The sequence below is a fragment of the Betta splendens genome, chromosome 5 (genome assembly GCF_900634795.4).
Source record: "Betta splendens chromosome 5, fBetSpl5.4, whole genome shotgun sequence".
In the NCBI taxonomy this organism is placed as follows: Eukaryota; Metazoa; Chordata; class Actinopteri; order Anabantiformes; family Osphronemidae; genus Betta; species Betta splendens.
This window is the reverse complement of record NC_040885.2, coordinates 15,865,114-15,890,529: the sequence shown is the minus strand read 5'-3', so window position 1 is coordinate 15,890,529 and position 25,416 is coordinate 15,865,114. Positions and strand designations below refer to the sequence as shown.

Sequence of the window (25,416 nt, the reverse complement as noted above, 5' to 3'; positions counted from 1 at the left end):
CAGGCTGCTACAAGCAAACACGTCTAATTTAACCACTAAGCATATTTTACATTGTAGTTTTTATTTATGTGACACATCTTAATATATCTTTTCTACCCAAAAATATATATATGAGTGTGACAGTTGGGAGAACAAAAGTTTCAGCTGGATTTTGCCATTAATTTGGTCCCTGGAGAATGAGTTTGTTCCTAATATAAAACACTGACAATGAGGAGGATAAAAAAAAGTTAAAGCCAATTTACATAGAACACAAAGAATTCCCCGAAGCATGGAAATCAGCTTGAGAATGAGCCATTAGAGTGCATCACACAGTTTTAGAAAGTCTCCACCATAAGCAAATGTGAAAATATTCCACTGAATTCAAATGAGAGCCAGAGCACAGTTTCATCTTATTAATAAGGCAGCGTTGTCCCTTGTGTGCGTGTGGATTTAGAACAGAGACTTAATTTAAACCCAGCATAAACTCCGCTTCCCAAATCCTTGTGATTCCAATTTGCGACGCCGTCCGTGAGGCGCGTGGCTTAATTTCTAATAACCTCACATTTAAGGACGTAACAGGGTTTACGACGGCGGGCCTCACAGGGAAACGCCACCCCAACCACCGAAGCCCAGACAGCTTGATTACTGCTCCTTAACTTGTGCCCAATGAGTTACCGGAAGGGAGCAGTACCCACGTATCGAAACAGCTGAGTAATGAGGCTCCCGCTTGACCTGGCCACATCATCAGTCTAAATCCTATTGATGGGACCAAAACAAATTGTGTAGCCGAAAGGTTCTTGTTATCGCGCTCCCTCGCTCTTCAGAGCGCTCGCCCCTCGCCCTTCCTCTCCCTCTCCACTCTTTCATGACTAGCTAATGAATGTAGATGGTGCTCTGGGGGCTGCAGTGGTCTTATTACAGAGGCTACGCGTGCACACTGTACGCTCACTGTGCTCTAGTCACGTTATAGTGAAAGGTTCGATTGCCGCCACCTTGATAAACAGAAGGTCTAAAGAGGTTTGTTTATCGCGCCCACCTTGACTTGACCTCCGCGGCACGGGGACGGGCCGCGTGATTACGCCGGTGTCAGCGGCGCCGGGCTGTTTGGGCTCAAAAGCCCAGGAGTGAGACCAAACAAAGGGAGACTCACATACGCTTGGAAATTAAAGGGTTTCTGCAGCACGTTTGCAGCCAAATGTGAGATTTTGGTTAGTTCTACTGTCGCTCTACAACCCATGGAACATATTCAGTGAATGTGAGGAGAGCTGATTAGACTATAACATGAGGAGGTGGGATGGAAACATACAGGTAAGATCCTGCCTGTGAAGTTGCCGTTAATACAACAGGCGTTAGAAGCTCATCCCTGGAATCACTCCTGCTGCTGCATCTAGTCTCTGCTCAGGCTGTTGGTTCCCAGCAACAGGTCTCTACTCCCACAGGTGCGTCAGTGAGGCCTGATGCTGAGTGTCGGGGCTCTGGAAGTTAGAAGAAGCTTCAGCGCTGAGCGTGGACGTGTTGAAAATAAAGCCTTGTCACAAAGCGTCTCATTATGTACGAAGTCACTGCAGCTTGAATCATTGTGTGTTGACAGAGACGCAATCAACTGACTTGCAGCTGCTCTGCTCACGACATCAAAGTCCTGAATCTGCTTGATCCGACTTTCAGGTGTTTGTTCTATACATGATGCACATATATACATGTATGTATAACACAGACTGTTAATATAAACATCGGGCATAAGAAGCTCTCAGCAGTAGATTGTTTTGTGTCTTTGCACCTTGGAGGACACAAACCCAACATTTAATGGAGCGGCGCCCAGTCGGGCCCATTTAATAAGTGTTGTCATGAATATGCTAATGTAGACGCTACTCACGCACATCCGCGTGTGAATACGTCTTAGGAACATATTTTACTTAAGTGTGCTTACATTAAAGCAGATGGCGTGTGAGTCGTTATTAGTGGATCCGCTGGTGCCAAAACACACATGGACGGACTTGAGTTGATTATGACGCAGTGCATGCAGCGTGTCAAACGCACAGGAAAGAGGCCGGGTCCTAGTTTGGATGTGTAATAATAACATGTAACAGGTCTGATGAATGCTGCAATTAACACGTCTTCTAATAAACGTGGCCACGTGCTTCCTGCAACTCTGGAGGTGAAAAAGAAGAGATTTACAGACTCCCCCTGTGAGAATCTGTGGCCTGAAAAAACACCCACCACAGCCGCCATTTATGAAGCGTTATACGGTGGTAAAATATACAGGGGATGTGGCTGTTTTCCCTCTTTCTATTGTCTAATTTCTACAATTTTAGAAAGTGAAATAATCCACAGTTGTTTTAAAAGGTCTTGACACCGTCCACACACACGTGATGCGTTACTCTCTTTCATGTGACACTTCATTTAATGTTTCCTGATCTGTTGAAGTCCCACATGCACAAAACCCCAGCTCAATAGTCAACACCTGAATGTTGATGAGCAGAGAAACCCGAGACCGTGCTGGACTCTGATAAATCACGCAGTGTCAGCAGTAATTCACGCCACGCGGGACGTTTAGTGGATCACTGCTATTAAACCTCTAACAGCTAATGAAAGTAATAGAGCTATAAAAACAACAGAATTAAAGCAGAGCTGTCCTTTAATGCTCGCCCCACTCGTTGAAGCTGCTGCTCAGATTCTGGTGGCGCCGGGCCCCTCGCCCAGAACAAGCAGAACCCCCGCGCCCGGCGCCGGGTCCGAGGGCAGCGCGCGGCGTCGTACCTATGTGGCTCCTGTGCGACGACGCCGCGCTCAGCTGCGCCCAGAGGGACACCACGCACACCGTCAGCAGCAGCGCCCTTCTGCACAGGCTCCGCAGGTCCCTCTCCCGCATTCTGGAAAAGAGTGAGGAGAAAAGGCATCAGCTTTCAGCCACGCTTGCATCGCGGGCACGCGCGGACGTGCGGGAGGGCTCATCAGGGCCCGCGCCAACAAGCTCCCGACGCTCGGACTTGGCAGACACAGGTGCTCAATTAGAGCAACTCCTGGAATCAGAAAGCACAGATCTGTGGAGTTTTAACTGGATGACTTGGCTGCGCGTGGGATTAGCCTGCTGACGGGCGCACACACACACACACACACACACACACACACACACACACACACACACACACACACACTAGGTTTACCCCAAGGTGCACGGTGAGGCCAGATATCATGTGGAAGCTGAAATAAATACCACGCAGGGAGGCAAAGCACATCTCTGCCTCCACTCTCGCATGTTCAGCGGCTCTAGAAGCTATAAATAAACACACTGCAAGCTTTATGAGCGAATTAAGTCTTGTCTAATGTCTCTCAACCTGCGAAGCGACTGGTGCTGTCTGTGGGCCGGTCTCACTGCTCCGCTCCTCCCTGAGAGAGGCCCGTGGAGGCAGCACCGGCGTCAGGGCTCCATCTCAGCGGCCTCCTCTCTCGTGGGTGAGCGCAGTTCCGCCTCGAGCTCCGCTCAAATGCCGTCGCTCCAATTAGCGAAACGCTCGGCGCGCGCACAGGGGTGAACTCTCGCGTTTCTGGGAGGCGCTTGTGCGTGAGGGGAAGATTTTGCTGCGATGGTCTTTTTACCAACAGCCGGAGCTGCGAAACAGGAGGCTCCGGTTCCGACAGCTGATGCAATCAGATGTCACGAGCGCTCAGACCGAAGACGAACGTGCACGCGGCGCATGTGTTCTAGCTGAAACCTGGTGTGTGTGTGTGTGTGTGTGTGTGTGTGTGTGTGTGTGTGTGTGTGTGTGTGTGTGTGTGTGTGTGTGTGTGTGTGTGTGTGTGTGTGTCTGTGTGTGTGTGTGTGTGTGTGTGTGTGTGTGTGTGTGTGTGTGTGTGTGTCTGTGTGTGTGTCTGTGTGTGTGTGTGTGCGCTGCTGCCCGGTCATATGTGGAAGCCAAGAACCCAGACGAGGCAGCTGTGGGGCAAAGAGTGAGAAAGAAGAGCGGCAAACTGACGGTGACAGGCTGAAGCGGCTGTAAATAACATATTTACCAAAGGGACATTTCACAGCAAATGAAACATTTCTGACACGAATAGAAATCAATGAAAAAAAGGTTTTTCTGATGTGAGAAGTGGGTTCAGAGATTCCCTCGGAAATTGGTTTAAGTCTAAGTTTAAGTTTATTTTTTAATGAATGCATTTTCCTCAAGGACTCTATCCGAATCCAACCTACACTCGTCTGACGGCATCCTTTGGATTTTTGTGGCATCTGCAGTAATAAAGTGCAACATTTTAGTTCAAAGCAAGAAATGTGATCTTTTCACTCTGAGACCGGCGTTAACTCCCACTGAGGGAAATTTAATTTTCTCCTGCATTCCCTAAACTCGGTCCAACACCAACACACGCTGTCCTGCGCTGCCTGTAACAATAGAGGAAGCGGAGATGCGGACATTTGAAAGGAGTGAGAATCAATGCACTGAAATCTGCTTTGTTGAAAGAATTGTTTGTATTTGGAGGTAAGTTCAAGAGTTTAACCTGATTCTTAGTTTATTCCTTCAGTTTCCACTCCTGCTAATCTAAAAAAAGAAGTACAGCCACGGTAAATATTTTAGCACCTGTTCTCAGCCTTAGTTTTGCTCAGAGACTCTGATCTGAGAGACAAACCGTATAATAACTGAAATGTGCGTTACCCAAGTTGGTTGTGCAGCAGCGGTTAGTCTGTTTGCGTTGGGCAGCATCCACACATGCTTTAAATGGACTGTGTGACAGTGTTCAGGTGGCTTCCTGGAGATAGTTAACAGGGAAATTATTCCAGCTGATGGATCTGACAGAGAGCAGGTGGCTCATCACAGACTGCTGTGATCAGGCTAAACCCGTTTAGGCGCAGGTTAAGTCGTCCTGCTGGCTGCCGGGCATCACATACATGCATCGGACGCTGTTTCCATTAGTTTCTCCACCCGAGGCTCCCGCATCGTCTTCAGCTCAGCACCTTCAGTGTCATGTCACAAATGAATGGTGTGCTTTATTTATTACTCAAGTACAACCTCTTCACCTGTGCATGTGATGGGTGCATTTGATCACTAAAAACACAGTTTTGTTTGTCTAGAAATACTGTGTTGTTGACGTCGCTGAAGGACGACTATTAAGGTCCTGGTAAAATACATATAAATGAGACTTGAGGCTTGACTGAATGCACAATTAACACCAATAGAGAAAATGAATTATTAAGAAAATTATTATTATAAAACATTAAAACCACAAACAACCAGACAGGACTCATTTCTCTTGTGTTTTTATTAAGCTTTTGCTTAATTCATTTTGAATAGCAGCTACTGTAGTTGCACGCTTTCTGCTGCCAGTAAATCTTTGTGTTGCACAGCAACCACAATAAAATAGCACTTCTCGCATGTGCTTATTATTATTAGTGACACAGCTCCTCATTGTGAGAAGAGCCTCCTCTCTGATTACGGCCTAATGGGCGCACAAATCGTCCACACACATCCACACGCACAATCTTTGAGACAGCGAACTTCCCCCAGAGCACCCATTGCCTTTTAGCAGCAGTGAGTCAATGGGACCAATAAGGCAGAGAAGTGTGTTTACAGCTGATACATTATACACAGAGTCAGCGGGCTGGAGGTGTCTGCTGTGGTTGGAGGGCAAAACAAAAGCAGTGCTGTTGTTCACGTTAGGCGCTTTATTTACCTCTTATCTAAATATGACACACTGCTGGTTGAGTACCGGCAGTCATGCCCTAGGCTAAGCCCTCGCTCACTTACATAAACAGCTAATATACTGACAGAGAACATGGAGCGCGCTGAATCAAGCCGCGCATCAGTCCGGCTGCATTAATTGTGAAATTCAGACGGCAAATTTAAGATTATGTTTGGCTTTTTTTTATGTCAGCCCAAGATTGTTGCTATCACTGAAAACATTTACAGCTTCAACTACTACAAATCTAAAAATATGATTTGATAAGAATTTAATAACTTATGATGAATCAATTTAACAGAAAATACTGAAATAAAATTTTCATTATATTATATTATATTATATTATATTATATTATATTATATTATATTATATTATATTATATTATATTATATTATATTATATTATATTATATTATATTATATTATATTATATTAGTAGAAAAATAATTTATATCAAAGTTTTAACTTAACTCAATCAAGAATATTGAGGTCAGACAGCCTGTAGGATGTAAGGTTCTGCAGACTCTATGTGCTGTATGGAGCATATAGATGTATAGAATGTTTCAGGGCAACGTGTCAAAACACACTGTGCAGTTCTTCACATCAGTGTACGGCAGCTAATTAAATCTTGCATGATCTTGGAGACACTTGGATTTTATAGATCACATCTGCTCCAGTCCTTTCATCTGCACATAAACCACAGGTTTGCAGGCATAAACACACACTTTGACATTGTCACTGGGAACGGGCGCGCTTTAATGCAGAGATTACAAAAGGAGACGCAGAAACCACCTCTGAGGAGCCGAGTCGTCTTCAGTGCCGCAGGGGTCCGATGAATTTACAGCGGGTATTTGGCTGATGATGAACAGTTCGGCTGTTTCCCCTGACTCATAAAAAGCATCTCACATGCATGTAAAACACTGTATTTGTCTTTCTGGCTCTAACAAATCTTCCCAAATAATAGCGCCCTTAAAGAATCATTGAGGGGGTCGCGCTGTCACTCAGCTGGAACAACAAAAGGATTGTAAGGACAGCACGAGCGAGAGTGCGTGCTTCCTGAATCCCCAGATGAATGGAGTGAGGCGATGGACATTTCCATAAAGTGATAGAATTTGCCCCAAGTGTGATTTTGTACCCACAAGTCCTGCACAATCCTGCAGATAAGAAGATGTGCACATTATACGAGCCACGGCTGCCATGGGAGAATCACACAACAAGTGACAGATGAGCGTCAGACGACCTGTCAGAGGCAGCTTCTGCCCAGCGAGACTGACTACCTGACAGAATGCATGCAATCACATCCTCCGTTAACACAGTAGCTCATCGCTCAGTTGGCAGCTAGATACGAGGCGGAGCACATTTAGAAATTATACGTTTTATGCTGTACCTGACCTTTTCACACGCGTCAAATCTTTAATGTTAATGCAAAAACATTATTCAACGTGTCCAAGTCAAGAAAATCCCCCTTAAACGGACATTGTAGCATGTTTAAAAACACTACTGTAGATTTAGAATAGGACGTGGACTGTTGGCTGAGGACACTGATCATGGCGGCCGTTGGACTGCGCTCGCGTAGGAGCGGCTGCTGCCGCCGGGCGGCGCGGTGGTCGTCGGACGCAGTGGAGCCGGGGGGGACGTGCGCTCTGTTCCAGGAGCCAACATCAGGCTCAGACCTGTTGGGTGACATCCCCTCCGGGGCCGGAGCGGAGGTCACCTCGGTGCAGGCGCGGTCCGGCAGGTCCTGCGGGTCCCCGCGCGCCGCTCCGTCCGACCGCCGTGGAGATCAGCGAGCTCCACTTGCTTCTGACTCAGTCCGTGTCCTCACGGCGTGTTCTGTGCCACCGGACACACGGTTCAGCGCGGCAGGGATCCGATAGCTGTCCGGCTGCATCATCACACTGCGCAGGCACCGGCAAACGGGCCGAGAGTCTCCCGCTGTAGGTTCAAAAACACTGCACAAAGGAGCTGCGTGTTGCTTGGTTCCCATTTACAGTGTAAGTGTCTTCATTGGTTTTATTGGCCTGCAGACAGATGCATCACCAAAATCACCCATTTATTCATGTTGCTCAATGAGCTAATCGTGACAAAAGGAATCATGAATTAACCAGGACTTCTATTTATATAGTAAATAATCAAGCGAATGATCTGTGAAGTATTAAAATGAAGCATTGTTATGGTACAAAATTTTATATGAGATTAGGTTAAAACTAGAACTAGTATAAAAGTAAAAAAATCTTCCAAATATGCAGCATTTGCTGGTGTTTGGTTACATGTGTGTTATTAACATGTAATATTATTATTATTATTAATGGAAAGTTGGAAAACCTGCAGGACAGTGGCTGTCGAGGACCAGGGTTGGCCGCCACTGGTGTAAATGGTGAATCAGGTGAGTCAAGGTTAAACTAATAGGCATTTTAATGTAGTTGCTAACAGTGTGTCAGTGTTTAACGTGTTTACATTCAACCCGTTTGTCACCATCAGCTGAGAACCAGCTTTGCGCCCGATATGACAAAAACAAGGTGAGACTTTGGATTGTTGAAGGTTGGAATCTCTAATTTAGAGCTTTGTATGAATAAGGATCTTTGGCACGAACGCTGGCAGAGCTCCCAAAAAAATAATAACATGCAAAAGCTGAAACCCAGTCAGAATTCAGAACCTAAATTGTGGTGATAAATGCTTTCTCGCTTGCATTAACATTTCACTTGCACCAAATTCATGATCTTGTGAATATTTTCAGGCAATTTGCATTTTAAACACACAGACAGGTTTATGCCATTTTGGGGTTATTTTTCTAAATTGTTTTGCTCCGCAGCCGTGTTGTTACATCTGATATGGAGCCGGTGGAGGAGCCGTTTGAGCTGCGTGCGGCGCGTGTACGACCAACTTAAATAAATACTCAAAAGCGTGAAAAGTGTTTTGACATAAACTGAATGTGTGAGTCAGGCATAAGCTGTAATAAGATCAAAGTAACGCTAAGTGGATCTTCAAGCTTTATTTCCACATTTCATCCAACAATGTGTCTGCTGAGGCAGAAAATTGTTCTGCTGCTTTAAAGCAATATACGTCACTCCAGAATAAATAGTTTTCAGTCGAGCCCTTCCACAATTCAGCTCTAATGACTTACAGTAAACAACTGCCTGATCAGACGAGGGCCGAGTGGAAGCGAGCATCAAACATCAGCTGACCAACACTCTCCATTTGTTGGAGTTAACAATTCTCACTAATGACTTTCAGAAGCAAAGTCAAGTGGGAACATTTCCTGCTTCCACACGCGGTCAGATGTCAACACCACAAACAGCTGAAGGCGCTTCTGGCCCCCCCTCCTGCTGATCCTTGACCTCGCTGCTCCAACGTCATCCTCTGAGTGCTCATCTGGAAATTACAGTATTATATGTGGACTTTTAACTGTCCCACACCAGCACAAGCCACAGTTCACGGAATAACTAATGAATGTGTGACGGCGCAGAGCTCCTCACAGTCCAACCTGTGTTTGGTGTGTGGTACCAAAGGATGTGTCCACCCCCTCCACCCCCTCCACCCCCCTCCACCACATTACTTTACACCTCCTGTGTGGCTCCATGCGATTCAGATCCACAGCTGCCATCTCTGTCTGACCTACATTCTGTACAAACATTAAAGTTACTGCTGTGGGTCTAGCAGAAAATTGCCAGTTTCATGATGTCACCCATTCATACACTGCACTGCACCAGGTACTGTACTGAGCCTTTAAATGGGTCAGTTCCAACTCCACAGATGAGCTGCAGAAGGAATGAGCCTGTAGTAAAGCGTGAAGAGGACCAGGGCAGTCTGTTTAATGCAGACTGAGGGGGCTCCTGAATCATTTACAGTTAAATCAGTTTGGAATGTTCCGTGTTAGAGGCATAAAGTGTGTCTTGCTGTCGTCACGGCAGCACTCGGCCGTACTGTGGTCAGATTGTGGCGCGGCCAAGCTTTCTATGAAAACAGGGCGCCCTTCCAGTCACAGAGGCGGTTAAATAATGAGCCCCCTCACTGCTGCGGCGCTGGAAGGACCGGTGCGCATCATAATAAGTGTGGGGTCAGAAACGAAACCTCATTAGCCCCCGTTAGCATGGAGAGCACGTGCCAGACGCTCTAAAGGCCAATGCTGGGGGACACGCCGCCGAAAAGTCCACCCAAACCTCCGACGGACTGCAGCTCTGTGCCAAATGCATTATTTACGCCGCCGCGACGCACGGGTCCCTTTTCATTTGCTCGAGCAGAAGTAGCTTCGCGCGCCTTTATAAATAATCAATGCGCATGCGGCGCAGCGCGCGGGAACGGGGGCGGCGCCGGCATGAGGAGAAGCCCGGTCGTACGGCATGAAAGCGCGCGAGGCGGTTTGATCTCGTGTAAGCGAGTCACCCTCCGAGGGCTGAACGCCGGGCGACAAAGTGCAGACAAAGACAACAACGAGGCCACGGAAGATAAACAAAATCTGCATATCTGGCAGCGCCTGGGCTCGGCGCTAAACCGATCTAATCATCGTCTGGCAGGGGGCGGAAAGCAGAGAAGGGGCAGCTCTAGCTGAGGTTTTATTCAGTGCAACACACAATGAGAGGCTTTCTATGACATAATGACAACTCAGATGAAACACTCCAAGGCAGTCTATTGCACTGCCACTTATCTAATTCTTCCCCTAAGATGCTGGCGAGAGTTCTGCGGCCAGGCTGTCGTGACTGGTGCCACGAAAATGAACCTTTCAAATGGGATTAGACGTCAACCCCCAACCCCTCGCCAATCTAGCAGGGATTTTCACAGCGTTTGGATTCATTTTTCATAAGAGAGTAGTTAATAAAAGTTGTTACAGCGGAGAGCCCAGAGAGAGCAGCGGCCATAATTGGATGTCTAACTGAGTCCTCTGACATGTTTGGACAAGCTAATTCTCAGAGCAATTTGGAAGTTTAGTTTCATTCCAGGCGAAGCGGCGACGCTCCCTTCTCCTGACACATTCATGCACAAACACTCTGCTGCTCTGCATATTTTTGGGGAGCGCTGAAAAATAGCCATAGTCCAGTAATCAACGCCAGCAAAGCTGCGAATAAACAGTTTGTTTATGTGCAGTGCATCGTTGTTGTGTTTCTGAGGAGGTGCTGCCGACGGCCCCTGTGATCCTCACGTACAGTACAGTAGCAGAGCACAAACATCCCCGTCTCAGCTTCTGAGTCACACTCACCCTTCTAACCAATTAAGGGGAACCAACGTGTGGAATGGGAGCTCACCTCTGCCAGTCAATACCAGCGCCTGCCTCTGGACTACTAACAGCCTGTGAAGCCGCTCGGAGGCACGGCTACTGTTGTCTCCACGCTCTCCGTGTGAGGTTTTCCTCCCTGGCAGCCGGGTTTGCGGCGGCGTGGACGGCAGCGTGTTGGCAGCGGCCCATGCGTCGGGGGAGAGGGAGCGGCGAGTCTGACGAGAGGCGCTAAAAGGATCCCTCCTCCAACCAGAGCCAGTTTCATTTTTTGACAGCTCTGCTTAATTCCCTTTTAGGGCCTCTTCAAAAGATTCTGTTCTCCGCCGCTGCTTTGTGCCTCTCCGGTGGGGAGTCTGGAGTTCGCTTCGCAGCCTATTTATGCGAGCGTATTTAAAGCAGAAATGAGGCTGCGTTTCTGAGCTGCATTTGGGAATAGACTTTACTGTTATTTGTTTCACCTACAGCAAGGATGCGCCGCCTCCTGTGACTTCCTGAGAATGTGCTGCTGCATACGTTCACTGTTACACATACATTTTCACTGTTGCACTACATTAGCTCAAACTAGCATCAAGTCCATTTCAACACAAACTTGCTTTAGTTTTGCAAGTGCAGCCCATTTGGCTGAGACACGCCTGGACGAAACCCACTCCTGACGGACCCACACCTAATGAACCCACGCTTGACGAACCCACGCCCAACGAACCCACTCCTGACGAACCCACGCCTGACAAACCCACGCCTGACAAACCCACTCCTGAGGAACCCATGCCTGAGGAACCCACACCTGACAAACCCACTCCTGATGAACCCACTCCTGATGAACCCACTCCTGATGAACCCACTCCTGATGAACCCACGCCTGACGAACCCACGTCTGACGAACCCACACCTGATGAACCCACGCCTGATGAACCCACTCCTGATGAACCCACGCCTGACGAACCCACGTCTGACGAACCCACACCTGACAAACCCACACCTGAGGAACCCACGCCTGACAAACCCACACCTGAGGAACCCACGCCTGACGAACCCACGCCTGACAAACCCACACCTGACAAATCCACACCCAACAAACACGCCTGAGGAACCCACTCCCGACGAACCCACTCCTGACGAACCCACTCCTGACGAACCCACTCCTGACGAACCCACGCCTGATGAACCCACACCTAAAGAACCCACGCCTGGTGAAGCGGCCTGGGGCTGCTGCTTTCTCGAGGCCTCACCACCTCCTGTATCAGGCAAACAGCAGAACCGCGACTCGGTGCAACCTGCGGCTCACGCGACACCTTTTAGAGATAATGAGCTCCTCTCAGAGCATGAGCCCGGAGGGAAGAGACCAGAGACGCATTTAGCAGTAATGGGAGACAAAAAGAGCCAAGTAAATAATAGAGGCGAGGTAAAATCCACCCACCACTCACTGCTGTGTGGGTTGCAGCGTAGCGCAGCCCCGCGTGGAGCGCGTCGTGGCGCCTCCTGCCTCCACGCGGCCCACTTACTTTCCTTTCTCACTCTTCGCCCTTTCCCATTCAGCTGCGGCACCACTCGAATCCCACTGTCAGTCAACTTCCTCTCTAAATACTGCACATACCTTCTGCTCTGCGGCTGCTCTCAGCTTATCTTACAACCTCGCTCAGGGGAATTGATTAATTCATCACTGCAAGCTGTTTTTAATTACAGTGTCAAATGATCTGTTAATGGACAAAGTGAAATCTGTTACATCGTTCTATATATAAGCGAGTTTTCCGAGCCTCGGCCAACGATCCCCCGGCTCCAGTGGCTGAGGTCATCCAGCATTACTGACACATGAGCCTGTATTCGGAGGCATAAGCAACACTTAATTAGCTCCTGCCTGCTCACTCATCACTGTCTCAGTCTGATTCTATAGCTTGGACACCATTTGATACCACTTTACATTTACATGCGCACGTGTGAAAGCGGATGCATCCACGACAGTGTGGTGAAATAATTGGTGGCACAGACGCTCGCCTTCCAGACGAGCTCAAGGGCTCGAGGTTGAAAACTGCTTTCATTGCGTTTGGCCCAAAACGATAGCGCAGCACATATTATAATGGCTCCTTCCTACGTGCTGCTACTCCAACGTCAGGTCAGTGTTGATATGTGCTGTGTTATCACTTTCACTGAGGGTTTTTTTTCCGCGTTATACTTTATTCAATAAACGAAATTTTTCTCTCCAGATCAAGGACATGAAGCCTCAATTATCTTTTTCTCCACCACGCGTCTCCCTCCCTTGGTTTTTGTCCATTGTTATGTGTTTCCGACAGGGTGGGGCACAAGTGACATCTTCAATAAGAAAGATTTATGACCCATAAATGTGAGGAATAGAAATATGAAATGCAGACACTAACTGAGACTGTATCTAGTTAGACTGCATCGATGTCAGCCAGGCTGCAGCGTTTGGGAGGAAATCTAGACGCAGAGCTGAACATGCATCTAAGAAGCAGCGAGTATCTGTCACTTTCCATCGCTGAGTGACAGCTCAGTCGCAGCATTCATCCCCAGCGCCTCCTCTTTGACCTAAGGGCTGATGATCCACTAACCGCTGCTCATTAACGTATTATTTCACGCCGCGAAACCACATGGACAACACTCTCGATGCTGCTGTAGCAGATTTCCATCCTCTACATCCCTTTTAATCACACCTAACACTCTTTTCCACTTAGTGTTGGCCGTACACCCCCCCCCCCCCCCCCCCCCCTCCACCACCACCACCGTACAGTAAAATATGCGCATATGTTGCAGGGGAAGAGGGGGATTGTGGGCTATTAAACGCAAAATCGGGAGTCCACTCTGCCTCGGATCAGTGCCCGACGCTCACTAATTCCTCTAACCGCTGCTCTCAGAGCGCGCTCAGCATTAGTGCCGGTCCGGCCGGTGGCGCCGCCTGCAGAGGAGCTCGGCCGGACGTGTGCTCTTTTAATGTAAGCTGCTGGATTAAACACAGCTCTGGGACACAGATTTAGTCATGCATTAGGAAAGGCCTGATTGGCCCAACAGATGGGTTTTAGCGAAGAAGGAAGGTCTAATCAATCCGGTTTGTGAGCTGTTTACAGAGACCGTTTCACAGCCGAGAGGAGGGAAGAGACCGGAGGAAGGTGGGATATTAAATAGATGCTCGCGTTCTCTAATTGATTTATTTGTTGTGTCTGGCTCTTTATTGACTGGACCATTTCAGGGCAATCGGTTGGCCTTGTTTGCATTTGTCCCAGTGAAAACCAATGCGTGCTTGGAGTTACTCTGAACACGTACAGTATGCACGTTCAAGCGCCGGCTCGTGTGAGCTCCACCGTCTCTCTTTTGGCCTGATGTCGCGTAGAGCACATCTGGTTTCCAGTAGGAAACGGCCTCAGGGCAGCGCAATCTTTACATAGTGGAAGAGAAGTCATTCATTACTGGTCCAATAGACAATTTCTTGGGTCACACTATGACAAATTGATGATTTGTTAAAGCTGTCTCTAAAAGCCTTTTTCTAATTATAGTATAGTAAAGAGTCACAGCAGCTTTGTGCATAAGTGTCCTGATGCTGAACTGACACCCAGCATGTAGAGTTCAACAGGTGTGGACCATGAACTGACCACTGCACTCCACAGGTGTCATGATGACGAGATTCTTTGGACCCATGATGTTCTAATGTATTAATATTAAGAAGGTAGATCAAACCAGTGACACAGCTACTATGTAATGAAAGTTCTCTGGCGACAGTGGGAGAAGTCAACAGTTGCCAGAGTTTGTCCGACTGCCCCTGGAACCAGAGACCCGTTGTTTAAACTGGGTTTCTCATCCCTTCGTCGTCAGCCGAATGCAGAGCGGCAGCGTGAGGTCTGAAAGTCGAGTAAACTTAAAGCTAAATGTAGAAACAGGCCGGATCATCGTCCCCGTGAGCTTCACAGGCAGCGATACACTGTGATTGAAGTGTCTCCAGTTACTGCAACATGATCAATAATGGGATAAATGACACATCATGATTCACAAATGTGATACTCTCAGCAGCTCTGAGGAGAAGAGAACCCATCTAGCAGGACGTGACGGAGCGCGCTGATGCTTTTCACAGCAGCGCCGACAGTCGAGGCGCATTTTTACACCATTTTGACATTTTCCCAAAACTGTCTGTTTGAGATGCAGATGACAAACACACTCCTCGCCACTTACGGCTGAGATGCTTGGAGGAATGGAAAAATAGATGCGTCTATTTATACTGACAGACCTCCACATTGTTGTGTGACAGTGTCACATTTCGCTCGTCTTCAGGGATAAACTGCGTCATGGGCCAGAATCTGCCAGGAGACGATGCTGCGCGTTTGTACTGTAATAAATGGAGGAAAAACCTGATCCCCCTCTTTGTTTCTGGCTCCTCTTGAATCAGTCAGCCTGAGACGCCTGCAAGTTCCACCACTTCTCCAGCCATGATTCATCTGGCTTGTGACTGTGCATGTTAATACTTTATTACGGCGCGCATGCTAAGTGGATTGTATAAGCTTTCTTAGCATAATCTGAGCGGTGTAAGCAGCCCTGCAGCATAATAGGCCGACACACAAACACACACTTCTTCCTCACAAATGCTAAATCTCCAGCTGCTCTAGAAGAATAATTACCAATTAGCCCACGTGCTCGTGTTCTTCTTCTTTTTTTTTTTTTACTTGAAGCACCTTAAAGGACGACAGAAGACGTGTGGTAGAGGGTCCAGCCTCTTCCTCACCCCCCGCCTGCACGTCTAACCTAGAAGCAGCTGCTGACTGGTTGTTTTCCGTTTCCACTTTGCTGTAGCCTCTCCTCCATTTCTCCTTTTCTTCTTCGGTCCCTACATCCGTTAGGCGACCAGCATTGCTTCCACTCAGCACTACGTTCTGTACAGCTGTGAGAATGACCTTTAACCCCCCACGGATAAAAGCCATGGTACGCCAAAGCATTAGCATGGATCAAGAAATAATCTCTCAGCATGAGTATAATGCATGAATTTCCTTTTGCTCTGATGCCAAAGTATAAATTAGCTGTCTGTGAAAAACAAAACATCTCAGAAACCCCTGAAAATCACAGGTTGCATTAGATATACATTATTTCTGTTTTGTTTTTCCATCTACATCTCAAATATCCGCGAGCAGATAAACATACACATTTGCTTAAAGCATTTGGATAAAACACTTCCCACGATCACATTTATACAGCGTGTATAAGCAAAGAACAGTGAATAACAGTAATACTGCAGGAAAATGACTGGCCTTGTTATTCTTTTCTGTTATTTCTCATTTGCAGGTTCTTTAAGCTGTGTGACAACCGTGCTGATGTTTCATGCCTCATCTCTTTGCTTTTATACCACTGAGTCTAATATATTTGCTACTGGGAAGCTGCTGATCCAACACGCACATTTTTAATGTCAAATGCAATTAATTATGTCTCGGTCACAAAAATAACATATGAAGCATCTTAATTCTGCTTTATTAGTTATATAAACATTTTGGAGGATTCACATTTATTGCAAACAAGGATTGACAACAAGATTATTGAGAGGAAAGAAGGAAAATACTTCTAAGAGACTTTGGAAACTGACATGTGAGTAAAGACGCATCCCTCATCTGGAGTTACCAGCAAAACACATTCCTGCTAAGACAGCCTTGATAGCCAATCACAGAGCAGTGGCACGTTGATTATTCATATCACAGAAGTGGAGCTGAGTGGCGATCTGCTATTGACTTCACCCGGCAACCTGAGAGACTTGTCATATTGAGTCATTCTCAGCTCTGTTATGCTGCATCGAAGAGGACAAGTAAAACATGTCAGACAAGCACAAACACGATACAAACGGGGCGGCGGACCCGAGCAGACTGATGCTCAGACCCAGGAGGAGAGTCTGAGATTACAGCAACAGAACCAGTCAGCACGCTTCATTAGCTGCACTACAGTATCGTTGCTGACGTTTTACATACGAGTGATCCAATAAATTATGTCTGCGGGGCTCAATTTGGACACATCTGTTGTTGTTTTTTTAAATACTAAAGGTTCTGATTGGTATTTTCATTGTAATACAGTTTTTAACATTTTTATCTAGTGGAACTATCATGAATCCAGTGTCCAGACGTTATGACAGAACAGATTCAGAGACGACACAGAGACCTGATGCGCACTGTGACTTTGATGGTGACATCATGCTGCAGCAGCAACCAGGATGTTTAGGGTGTGTACGACACAGTACTAGAGCAGACAAAGTCAGAAGAACTGATACAAACACACATTTAGTCTGTTAATGTGAAATACTATGCTTCACAATATCATACTATATTAATGTTATGTTACTATTATTGTTGTCTTCAATAAACCTTAAAAATTAACAGATTTGGTGGCATTATACAAAAAATAGGACACTGCATATTTGTCACATCAAAGCTGTCATCTTTGCCTAAAAGGTACATTTGACTGTTGGCATGTGATTATTAATCACATAACTCAAACACAAAACATAAATGTGCAGCTCCACGCACACAGGCTTCTCCTGAGCCACGAAAACATCCTGTGAGCATCTGCTTCCTTCAGTCTTGTCACAAACATACAGACAGACAAAATAGTAACATATCTCTGGACTGCACAAAAAAATCCTTTTAGAAAGACAGAACAGAGAAAGGAGAAGGTTTTGAAGTTGACAATAATTAAGGAAAATATTTATATGTATTTTGCATTATTTAAGAAATGACCACCTCTGCTTAGATTCAATCTTTTATTCTAATTCAAAATTCTAGCAACTTAAACTCAATGACTGAATGACCACGTCATGGTAACGTTGAGAGAGGAGTCGTCCTCTTTCCACTGCACTCATTTGCTACCTTGTTCAATAAACGTGTGCCAAAACAAAACCTCCGTGCTGCATGTAAACAGTCTCGAGTGTTGAAGTCATGCATTTGATTGGACAAGCAAATTAGTAGATTATGAACATATTCTGCGCGAGGCAGGGTTGTCATCGCTCTCAGAGCTCAGCATCTGATGTTCAAACACAGATGTCTGAGCAAACACAGACATAATAACTATTCAGACGCACACAAACACCTCATCATCACCCGAGCGCGCTCACGAGCGACAACGCAGCCGGGCCGGCATTCTGGAGAGCTGCTGAAGACCGTGTAAAGCCCCTTCACTGCACTGGTTAATGAATTGGCACCACCTCCCAGCATCCTCTGCCAAAGAGAGGAGAGTATCTACAATATATCTGTTTCGCAGCCAGCAGGGCGGTCCCTCCTTCGCCCTCTTCTGTGTTTTCTTTCCTTTCTCTATTTATTCATCATCACTTTTTCTAGGCCTTGTTTTCCTCCTGGATGAGCAGCGTGTTTCTAATTACCTCAGGGCTATTCATTACGAATGACACCCTCCACATTGCACTGCGGAGATATTCGCAGCGCAGGAGAAAATAGGGTTTGCCTTCACACTGTGTTCTTATTGATGAAAAGGGAAGATAGAGCGGAGGAAAAGGCTTTTATCTTTTGACAAAATTCTGTGCCGGGGCATGAATATCTGCTTTTATTGTCACACTATCTTCTCTGTGAAGATTGTGTTAGAGGGAGTTGGTCTTGCTTGAGAGAGCATGGAGAGAAAGTTTGATCTGCGGCGCTGAATCACCTGGAGGAGGCATTCATGATACAAGCGATATGAGAAAGATTCATTACACTGCAAAAAGGATGAAACCCACAGGAAGCGCTGTATCCGTAACACCGCGGTGAAGCTGCTCTGCATTTCTATTTCTGTTGCTTCCCTACATGAGAACCAGCGTTTCCCAAATCCCTTAACGTTAGAGTTGCTTTGTGGCGGGAGCTGTGCTGATCAGACGTTGGGCTGCCTGGACCAAAATTAAATAAACATATTCAATCAGATCACCCGGGGGGTGTGCAGTATTTACCTCCCGCTGGCCGAGGCACTGCCAGCAGCCTATAGCCGTCGACGTGTTGCAATCACACAATCAATGGTGGATGTGATTGCTTTGCTGCAACTGTTGTGGGAGTTTTAATGTCTGTGGTGCTGTGTGTAAAGCGGAGCGGGGCCTAAATGTGTTTTCAGACAGTTATGCTGAACAGCTGGTCAAAATGCGTTCGCAGACGAAGGTATAGGCTGGATATATGTTAAAGGTCAAAGCTGCTTTGATCTGAAATGTTCATGTTTGCATGACAACAATATTGGATGGTGTCAATGCTCATGAACCCTCGTTGTGAAGGTCATGTACTACAGTGGTGAAAAATGACCTCTGCTGAAATGCCATCACATCCTCCGTCGTTCGCCCGGCCCCGCGGGCTCCTCTGCCTCCCCACAACATCGGGGCGCGCTCCTAACACGACATCTGCTGGTGTCCTGGGACCCAGATCTGAAGCCGGGCATCGCGGAGCTCCCAGACAGTCCGAGGTGCTAGCTGGCAACGCGAGATGCACGAAACACGCCCCAGAGGTGTTTTATCGGATTTAGGTCAGGCAAGCAAGGGCCAGTCAATAGTATCTATTCCTCCATCCTCCAGGAACTGCTGCACATTCCCACCACGCGGACGGCTGGGTAGTGTTGAAGTTTGTTTAACGTTCTTTCCATTTTTAAATCAGACATTCTGCCCTTTTCACGCCAATATGTATCAATTTATAAAGTGATCATAATTTACGATATTTAATAAAAAATTATAGGAATCAGAAAAAAATCATATTTCATTCATTCATTTTACATTCTAACAGGTGAATCTTCTGTAAGTTAAGTTAATATAAGTAATGTGAGGTATTTATTTTATCTACTGACTCAACGAAATACTGAAATGCTTACATCAACAAGCTGAGTAATTGTTCTTTCACTGAGGCATAAACTGGGCGTGAGGCCCGTAGATCCCTGGACGGAGGATCAGCCTCCTCTGAGAAGAACTCCAGTGAGCAGTAAACACACTCCAGCCTAATCCAGAGGGCCAAGTGTGATGCCTCTCAGTGAAGGAAGGTGGGAGAAACTTGAGGGGTGATACTCAAGAGGGGAGAGAGAGAGAGTGGGGAGGAGAGGGAGAGGGAGAGGGAGAGAGAGAGAGAGAGAGAGAGGGAGGCCGGCCGAGCAAAGAGGCAGCGAGGAAGCTGAGGAGGTGAGGCAGAAAATGAAGAATTAAACAGAGTCAAGGAGACAGAAGCTTGGAGGAAGGCAGAGATTTGGGGACGCGACGAATGAAAGAATCCAGAAAGAAAAATGGTTTAATGCGTTTAGGAAAGAACGGAAGGAACTGAGAAAGTAAATGTTCGTCTGTCGTGGCAAACTATCACGCATGGATCTTTAGCCGCAGCCGGAACAGTAGGAGCGCATCCATCCACACTTCCCACTGTGTCTCTGCCTGTGATTGGACAGCATGAATACATTACGTCTCACAGCAACTAATTACTGTTTGTTTGGGCTGATCATTACAAACAAACTTTAATTTCGCTTCATTATTTCACACAAAATTCCAAGCTGTTAGTGCCTTGTAAACATTTGATTAAAATTAATTGAGATGTGGGAAGCGCCGTCGGAACGCACGCCGGCATCCGAGAAAAACCCAAACAAAAGCAGGCAGATGTTTTTGGAAAGACTGTGCTGACAATGCCCTGAGAGATGATGTCATTACAGGCTAATAATAACGCTCCCTCCCGCTTCCGCCGATGCACAGATGCACATGGCTCCCTGCTTGATTGTTCATCCCATTTCTTGCAAAGCCAGAGAAAACAAGGCAGTGCTATGAAAAAAAACAAAAAAAAAAACGCCCAAGTTATATTGAAAATGGCAGAGGCGCGATCGCATGACAGCGGCCGGATCAATACAGCTTTTGGATATTTTAAGACAAAGACTGAGGGCGCGCAGACGGCCCAGAGCTGCCACAGATTCGGCATCGTGTGTATTTACAGAGCTATTCCTGAGGGGACGGCAAAGAGCAGCGGAGCTCAAACACAGCCGGAGTCATTATTTTTAGTCCTGTTTGCCGTGGGCTCGTTCCGACGCCCTCTCTCCACCCCGGGAATAAAGAGCAGCGGCGTGAGGGGAGAAATGGAACAGGTCCCGAGGAGAGAGCGAGCATCGCTACGGCATCCCATCCCAGCGCCCTTAGAATCACGCGGCCGCGTCGTTTGCGCCTCGGTGCACGTGAGGGCCTGAATCCCCTCACAGGTGATTAGAGAGGAGGAGGAAGACGCTCCCTCGTCATCCTCGCCGCAGCCACGCGTGCGCCCGGACTGCTGCGTGTGCGCTTCCACTCTGCTCTCTAATGCGAAACACAAGGCGCCTTCGAGGCGACGCCTGTGATGGAGCGCGCGCCGCCACCTGCTTCCCCCACAGCGGAAAGGCCGCACGTGCTCCGAGCGCCGCCGCCGCAGGGCACGCGCGGCACCACGCTTTCCTGGGTGTGGATAAATGTGCACGCAGCGCGGACGCCGGCGGAAAGGTCAGAACCGTGAGCAAAAGCATCACAACGTACGCGCACACGGGCGCGAGAGCTTGTTTTAGCGCGTTTTAAACCTTGGTGCCGTTTGCTGCTTGGACACTGGGCCCGTCCACGTAACAAAAGACTGGGACAGAACAAACCCACTGCTGGACGACGCAGCAGCGTCCTGGGATGAGCCAGAACCAGAACCTGTGGACAATCAGTTAGTCCTCATGACTGCTCAGGACTAATGATCCATTTGTGGTAATTGTGTTTCCTTGTTTTAAGCCTCCTTCACTGGTGCAGGTACTGCTTCTGGTTCAGTGTCAGTGAAAAGGTTTGTGCCACCAAGTGCTGAGGAGCTGAGGAGCCGCAGAGGAGACGGCGTGGGCTATTTTAATGAACTCCCTGCTTCACAGTGATGAATAGGTGTGTCTGAGCTCGCGTTCCGCTCCTCCCCTTCACACGACTAGCGGAGGACTGTGCTTCACACGCATGCACACACGCACGTGCACACACACACACACACACACACACACACACACACACACACACACACACATACACGCACGTGCACACACACATACACACGCACGTGCGCACACACACACACGCATGCACACACACAGACACACACACACACACACACACACACACACACACACACACAGACACAGACACACACACACACACACACACACACACACACACACACACACACACACACACACACACGCAGCGTTGTTCATGATGATGTTCAAGGTGCGAGAAAGAACATCACGCCAAAGGAAGACATTTCGGTAAATAGCTCCAGCTGGAAAAAACAAGCACTCAATCACAACAACTGGGATTGAAACCTGGCAACCTACAATTACATTACAATTTCTCACAATTCAGACATTTAAAGCCAGAATAATGAAAAGTGTCCAAAACAGGACAAAGTATCAAATAAACAGACAAATAACGAGTCATCGAGCTAAATGAAACCTAAGAGGATCCAGTTGAACAGACTCGGGTTCACAGACACTCTGTGGGTCAGTAACTGAGGGGAGCTGGCTGTGACTGTGGGGCAGAGCTACAGGTGAGCGTGGAAGCAGCCAGGTGGGTTCTCATAGAATCTGTTCCCAGACAGTGGGTGTGACCGTTACAGTGTGAGGACGACGTGAGAACACGGCCTGTGTCTGATCGTCACAAAGGCCCAGTTCCACCGACGGACGCAGGTTGTGGTTGTGCTAGCGCTAGCGACCGCCAGCTCTTTCTCTCAACAGATGGAGGAGACAGATTCTCGCATCACACTTCATTAGCGGTGAGCCAGAACCCTTTCATTTCCCTCCCTTTGCAGTGAACATCTCTCCCTGCTTTCGCAGCAGGACGACGTTCTGTCAGGTTCCTGCAGAACGTGCTCCTTGGAGGAGACGTCCTCTATCTGCTGCTCAGCGCTCCCCGACCTCACCCTGGACCCCCCCCGGCCTCACCCCGGCCTCACCCCAGCCTCACCCCAGCCTAACCCCAGCCTCACCCAGGCCTCACCCCAGCCTCACCCCAGCCTCACCCAGGCCTCACCCAGGCCTCACCCAGTCCTCACCCCGGCCTCACCCAGGCCTCACCCAGGCCTCACCCAGTCCTCACCCCGGCCTCACCCAGGCCTCACCCCGGCCTCACCCCAGCCTCACCCAGGCCTCACCCAGTCCTCACCCCGGCCTCACCCAGCCTCACCCCAGCCTCACCCAGGCCTCACCCAGTCCTCACCCCAGCATTACCCAGGCCTCACCCAGGCCTCACCCCGGCTTCACCCTGGCCTCACCCCAGCCTCACCCCAGCCTCACCCAGTCCTCACCCCGGCCTCACCCAGGCCTCACCCAGGCCTCACCCAGTCCTCACCCCGGCCTCACCCCAGGCCTCACCCAGGCCTCACCCAGGCCTCACCCCAGCCTCACCCAGGCCTCACCCAGGCCTCACCCAGTCCTCACCCAGGCCTCACCCCAGCATTACCCAGGCCTCACCCAGGCCTCACCCCGGCTTCACCCTGGCCTCACCCCAGCCTCACCCCAGCCTCACCCAGTCCTCACCCCGGCCTCACCCCAGCCTCACCCCAGCCTCACCCAGTCCTCACCCCGGCCTCACCCAGGCCTCACCCAGGCCTCACCCAGTCCTCACCCCGGCCTCACCCAGGCCTCATCCCAGCCTCACCCAGGCCTCACCCAGGCCTCACCCCAGGCCTCACCCCAGGCCTCACCCAGGCCTCTCCTCGGCGTCGCAGCGAGGGAGCCCAGAAGTCTTCGCAACTTTTCTGTCCGAGTCCAAATCAAATTCTGAAGTCCCAGTGGCGCCGGGAGGCCGGCGGGGCAGTACGTGCCATATCTCAATACAAAAAGCACGCTCTGTCAAGTCTCGCACCATTAATTCTGCAGTGGCCCCACAAACTGTAAAGTGTCAGGCGATCAGCTGCCTCCTTTTGCCTTTCTGGCTTCCATCTCATTTGCAGATAACAGGCCACGCAGGGGAAAAGTGCCCTTTTTAATTATCATGAGGATTATGAGTTTTGAGTTATTCCAAATGCTAATTGACAGACTGCAGCTGTGCGGTTCTGCATAAGGAGTATATTACCCTTCCAGTTGGCCTCTGTTGCTGATGGCTCACAGCTGATCTTTGCACACCTCATTTGAGAGCAAGATACAAGCCTGGAAGTCTGTGCATGAGAGGACTGTGAGCTAATAAAGTTCTGATATCCAATTAAGGACTAAATGCCACAACTCACAAAGTTAACAACAGAAGAGAAAGACAGAATAAATTAGGATTTTTTTAGAAACGAAAAAATAATGACAAGGGTGATTATATAATAGGGAGTCAAACCAATGAATCAAAAACTGTACAGTACTGTAATAGTGGGTGGAAGACTTTTATTACAGTATTCTATTATATGCTTGGTCTGCTTATAACACCATTTACTAATTTAATGACCAAACACAGACGTAATATAATGTAAATAGAACCCAGTGTGTAGGGTTGAGTCTCACTTTACAGGTACCTAATAAAGTGAGTGTATATTCAGAGATACTTAAGGAAAACGTCCTGCCTAGAATAAAATTAGCTTGTGTTGCTATGACGCGCACGTGATCGGCTCTGCAGCGAACCAATACGAGTCTGTCTTTACTAATTACAGTTGGTTTGCAGAGGCAGGGAGGATTTCAGATCACCCACATGTTCTATACACGGTTCCCAACCTCCAACCGCCAACCCCATTTCCCTGCCTTTAATTCTCCACTTTATTCTCGGCTCACTTTGCCGCTACTTTGTCAGCAAATGTGGGAGATAAAATAATTGCCTCTATATTTCCTGAATTGATTTCCTGCACAGTTCTAACACAGCGGTCAGACTGACGGACTCAGGCATCCATGACAGGCCCCTGAACCGCAGGCTTCATTCAAAGGTCAAGCATCAGTAGTCAAAACAGAAACCTCAAGCTCCAGATGAAGCCGATGGAGCCGGCAACAAAGGAAAAGAAACTGTGATTTCACCTCATAAACGAAATGCGGTGCAGTTCTACATTATTTGTGTTACATTATTACACATTTATGGCCATTAGAGTTCAGGATACATGAGCAATGCTCACTACTCTCATAGGTTAGTTAAGTTTATAAAGGTCTAACAGAAAAACAACTGAAAACTGAGTGTCTGAAAACAAACCTCTATTGCCGTTCTAGTCAGATGCATTTTCTTCGACGAGAATTACACAAAACTGATGAGCCTGACATGAGGACAAAGATCAGAGGCTCACGTCTCGCCCGGAGCTGTTTCTTTCTGTCGTCTTCCCTTCGAACTGGAACAGCAGAAAACCTCTTCTTGTAGGATTTTTCAGCTCTTCATTTCTTAACCTTTCATCTGGTTTCGCCCTTTACGCCACGTTCTCTGATCTCAAGCGTTGGGCGTGATGACCCCCGCGAACCTTCCTCTGTGCGTCAGAACGTTCACGGTCTATGAATTAGGCATCAACCAGCGCCCACGCGCGGAGCTGAACGATGGGGAGCGCGAGAAGGCTGTTTATTCGAACGCCGTCCGCAGCCGTCGCATTCTGCCCGTGAGCTGAGCTCTGCTTCCGATGCGCCCCCTTGTCCGACACGGTCTCTCCACTTAGTGGGGCCAATGGGTGAAAG

The 25,416-nt window shown here is 48.1% G+C and overlaps 1 protein-coding gene across 2 annotated transcripts in view; it reads right to left on the bottom strand.

Moving 5' to 3' along the window:
- The window catches only part of tafa3a (TAFA chemokine like family member 3a), a 55,614-nt gene that overhangs the window by 20,843 nt on the left and 9,355 nt on the right, over nt 1-25,416 (bottom strand). Inside the window, exons 1-2 of one of the 2 annotated variants that reach the window (XM_055508798.1) lie at nt 3,315-3,610; nt 2,737-2,849 (exon numbers count right to left, since the gene is read on the bottom strand). In XM_055508798.1, coding sequence (XP_055364773.1) covers nt 2,737-2,848 — 112 coding nt within the window. In that variant the 5' untranslated portion in view covers nt 2,849; nt 3,315-3,610. Of the gene's footprint in view, nt 1-2,736; nt 2,850-3,314; nt 3,611-25,416 lie in introns of those variants that run through there. The other variant, XM_029152076.3, reaches the window with a different exon arrangement.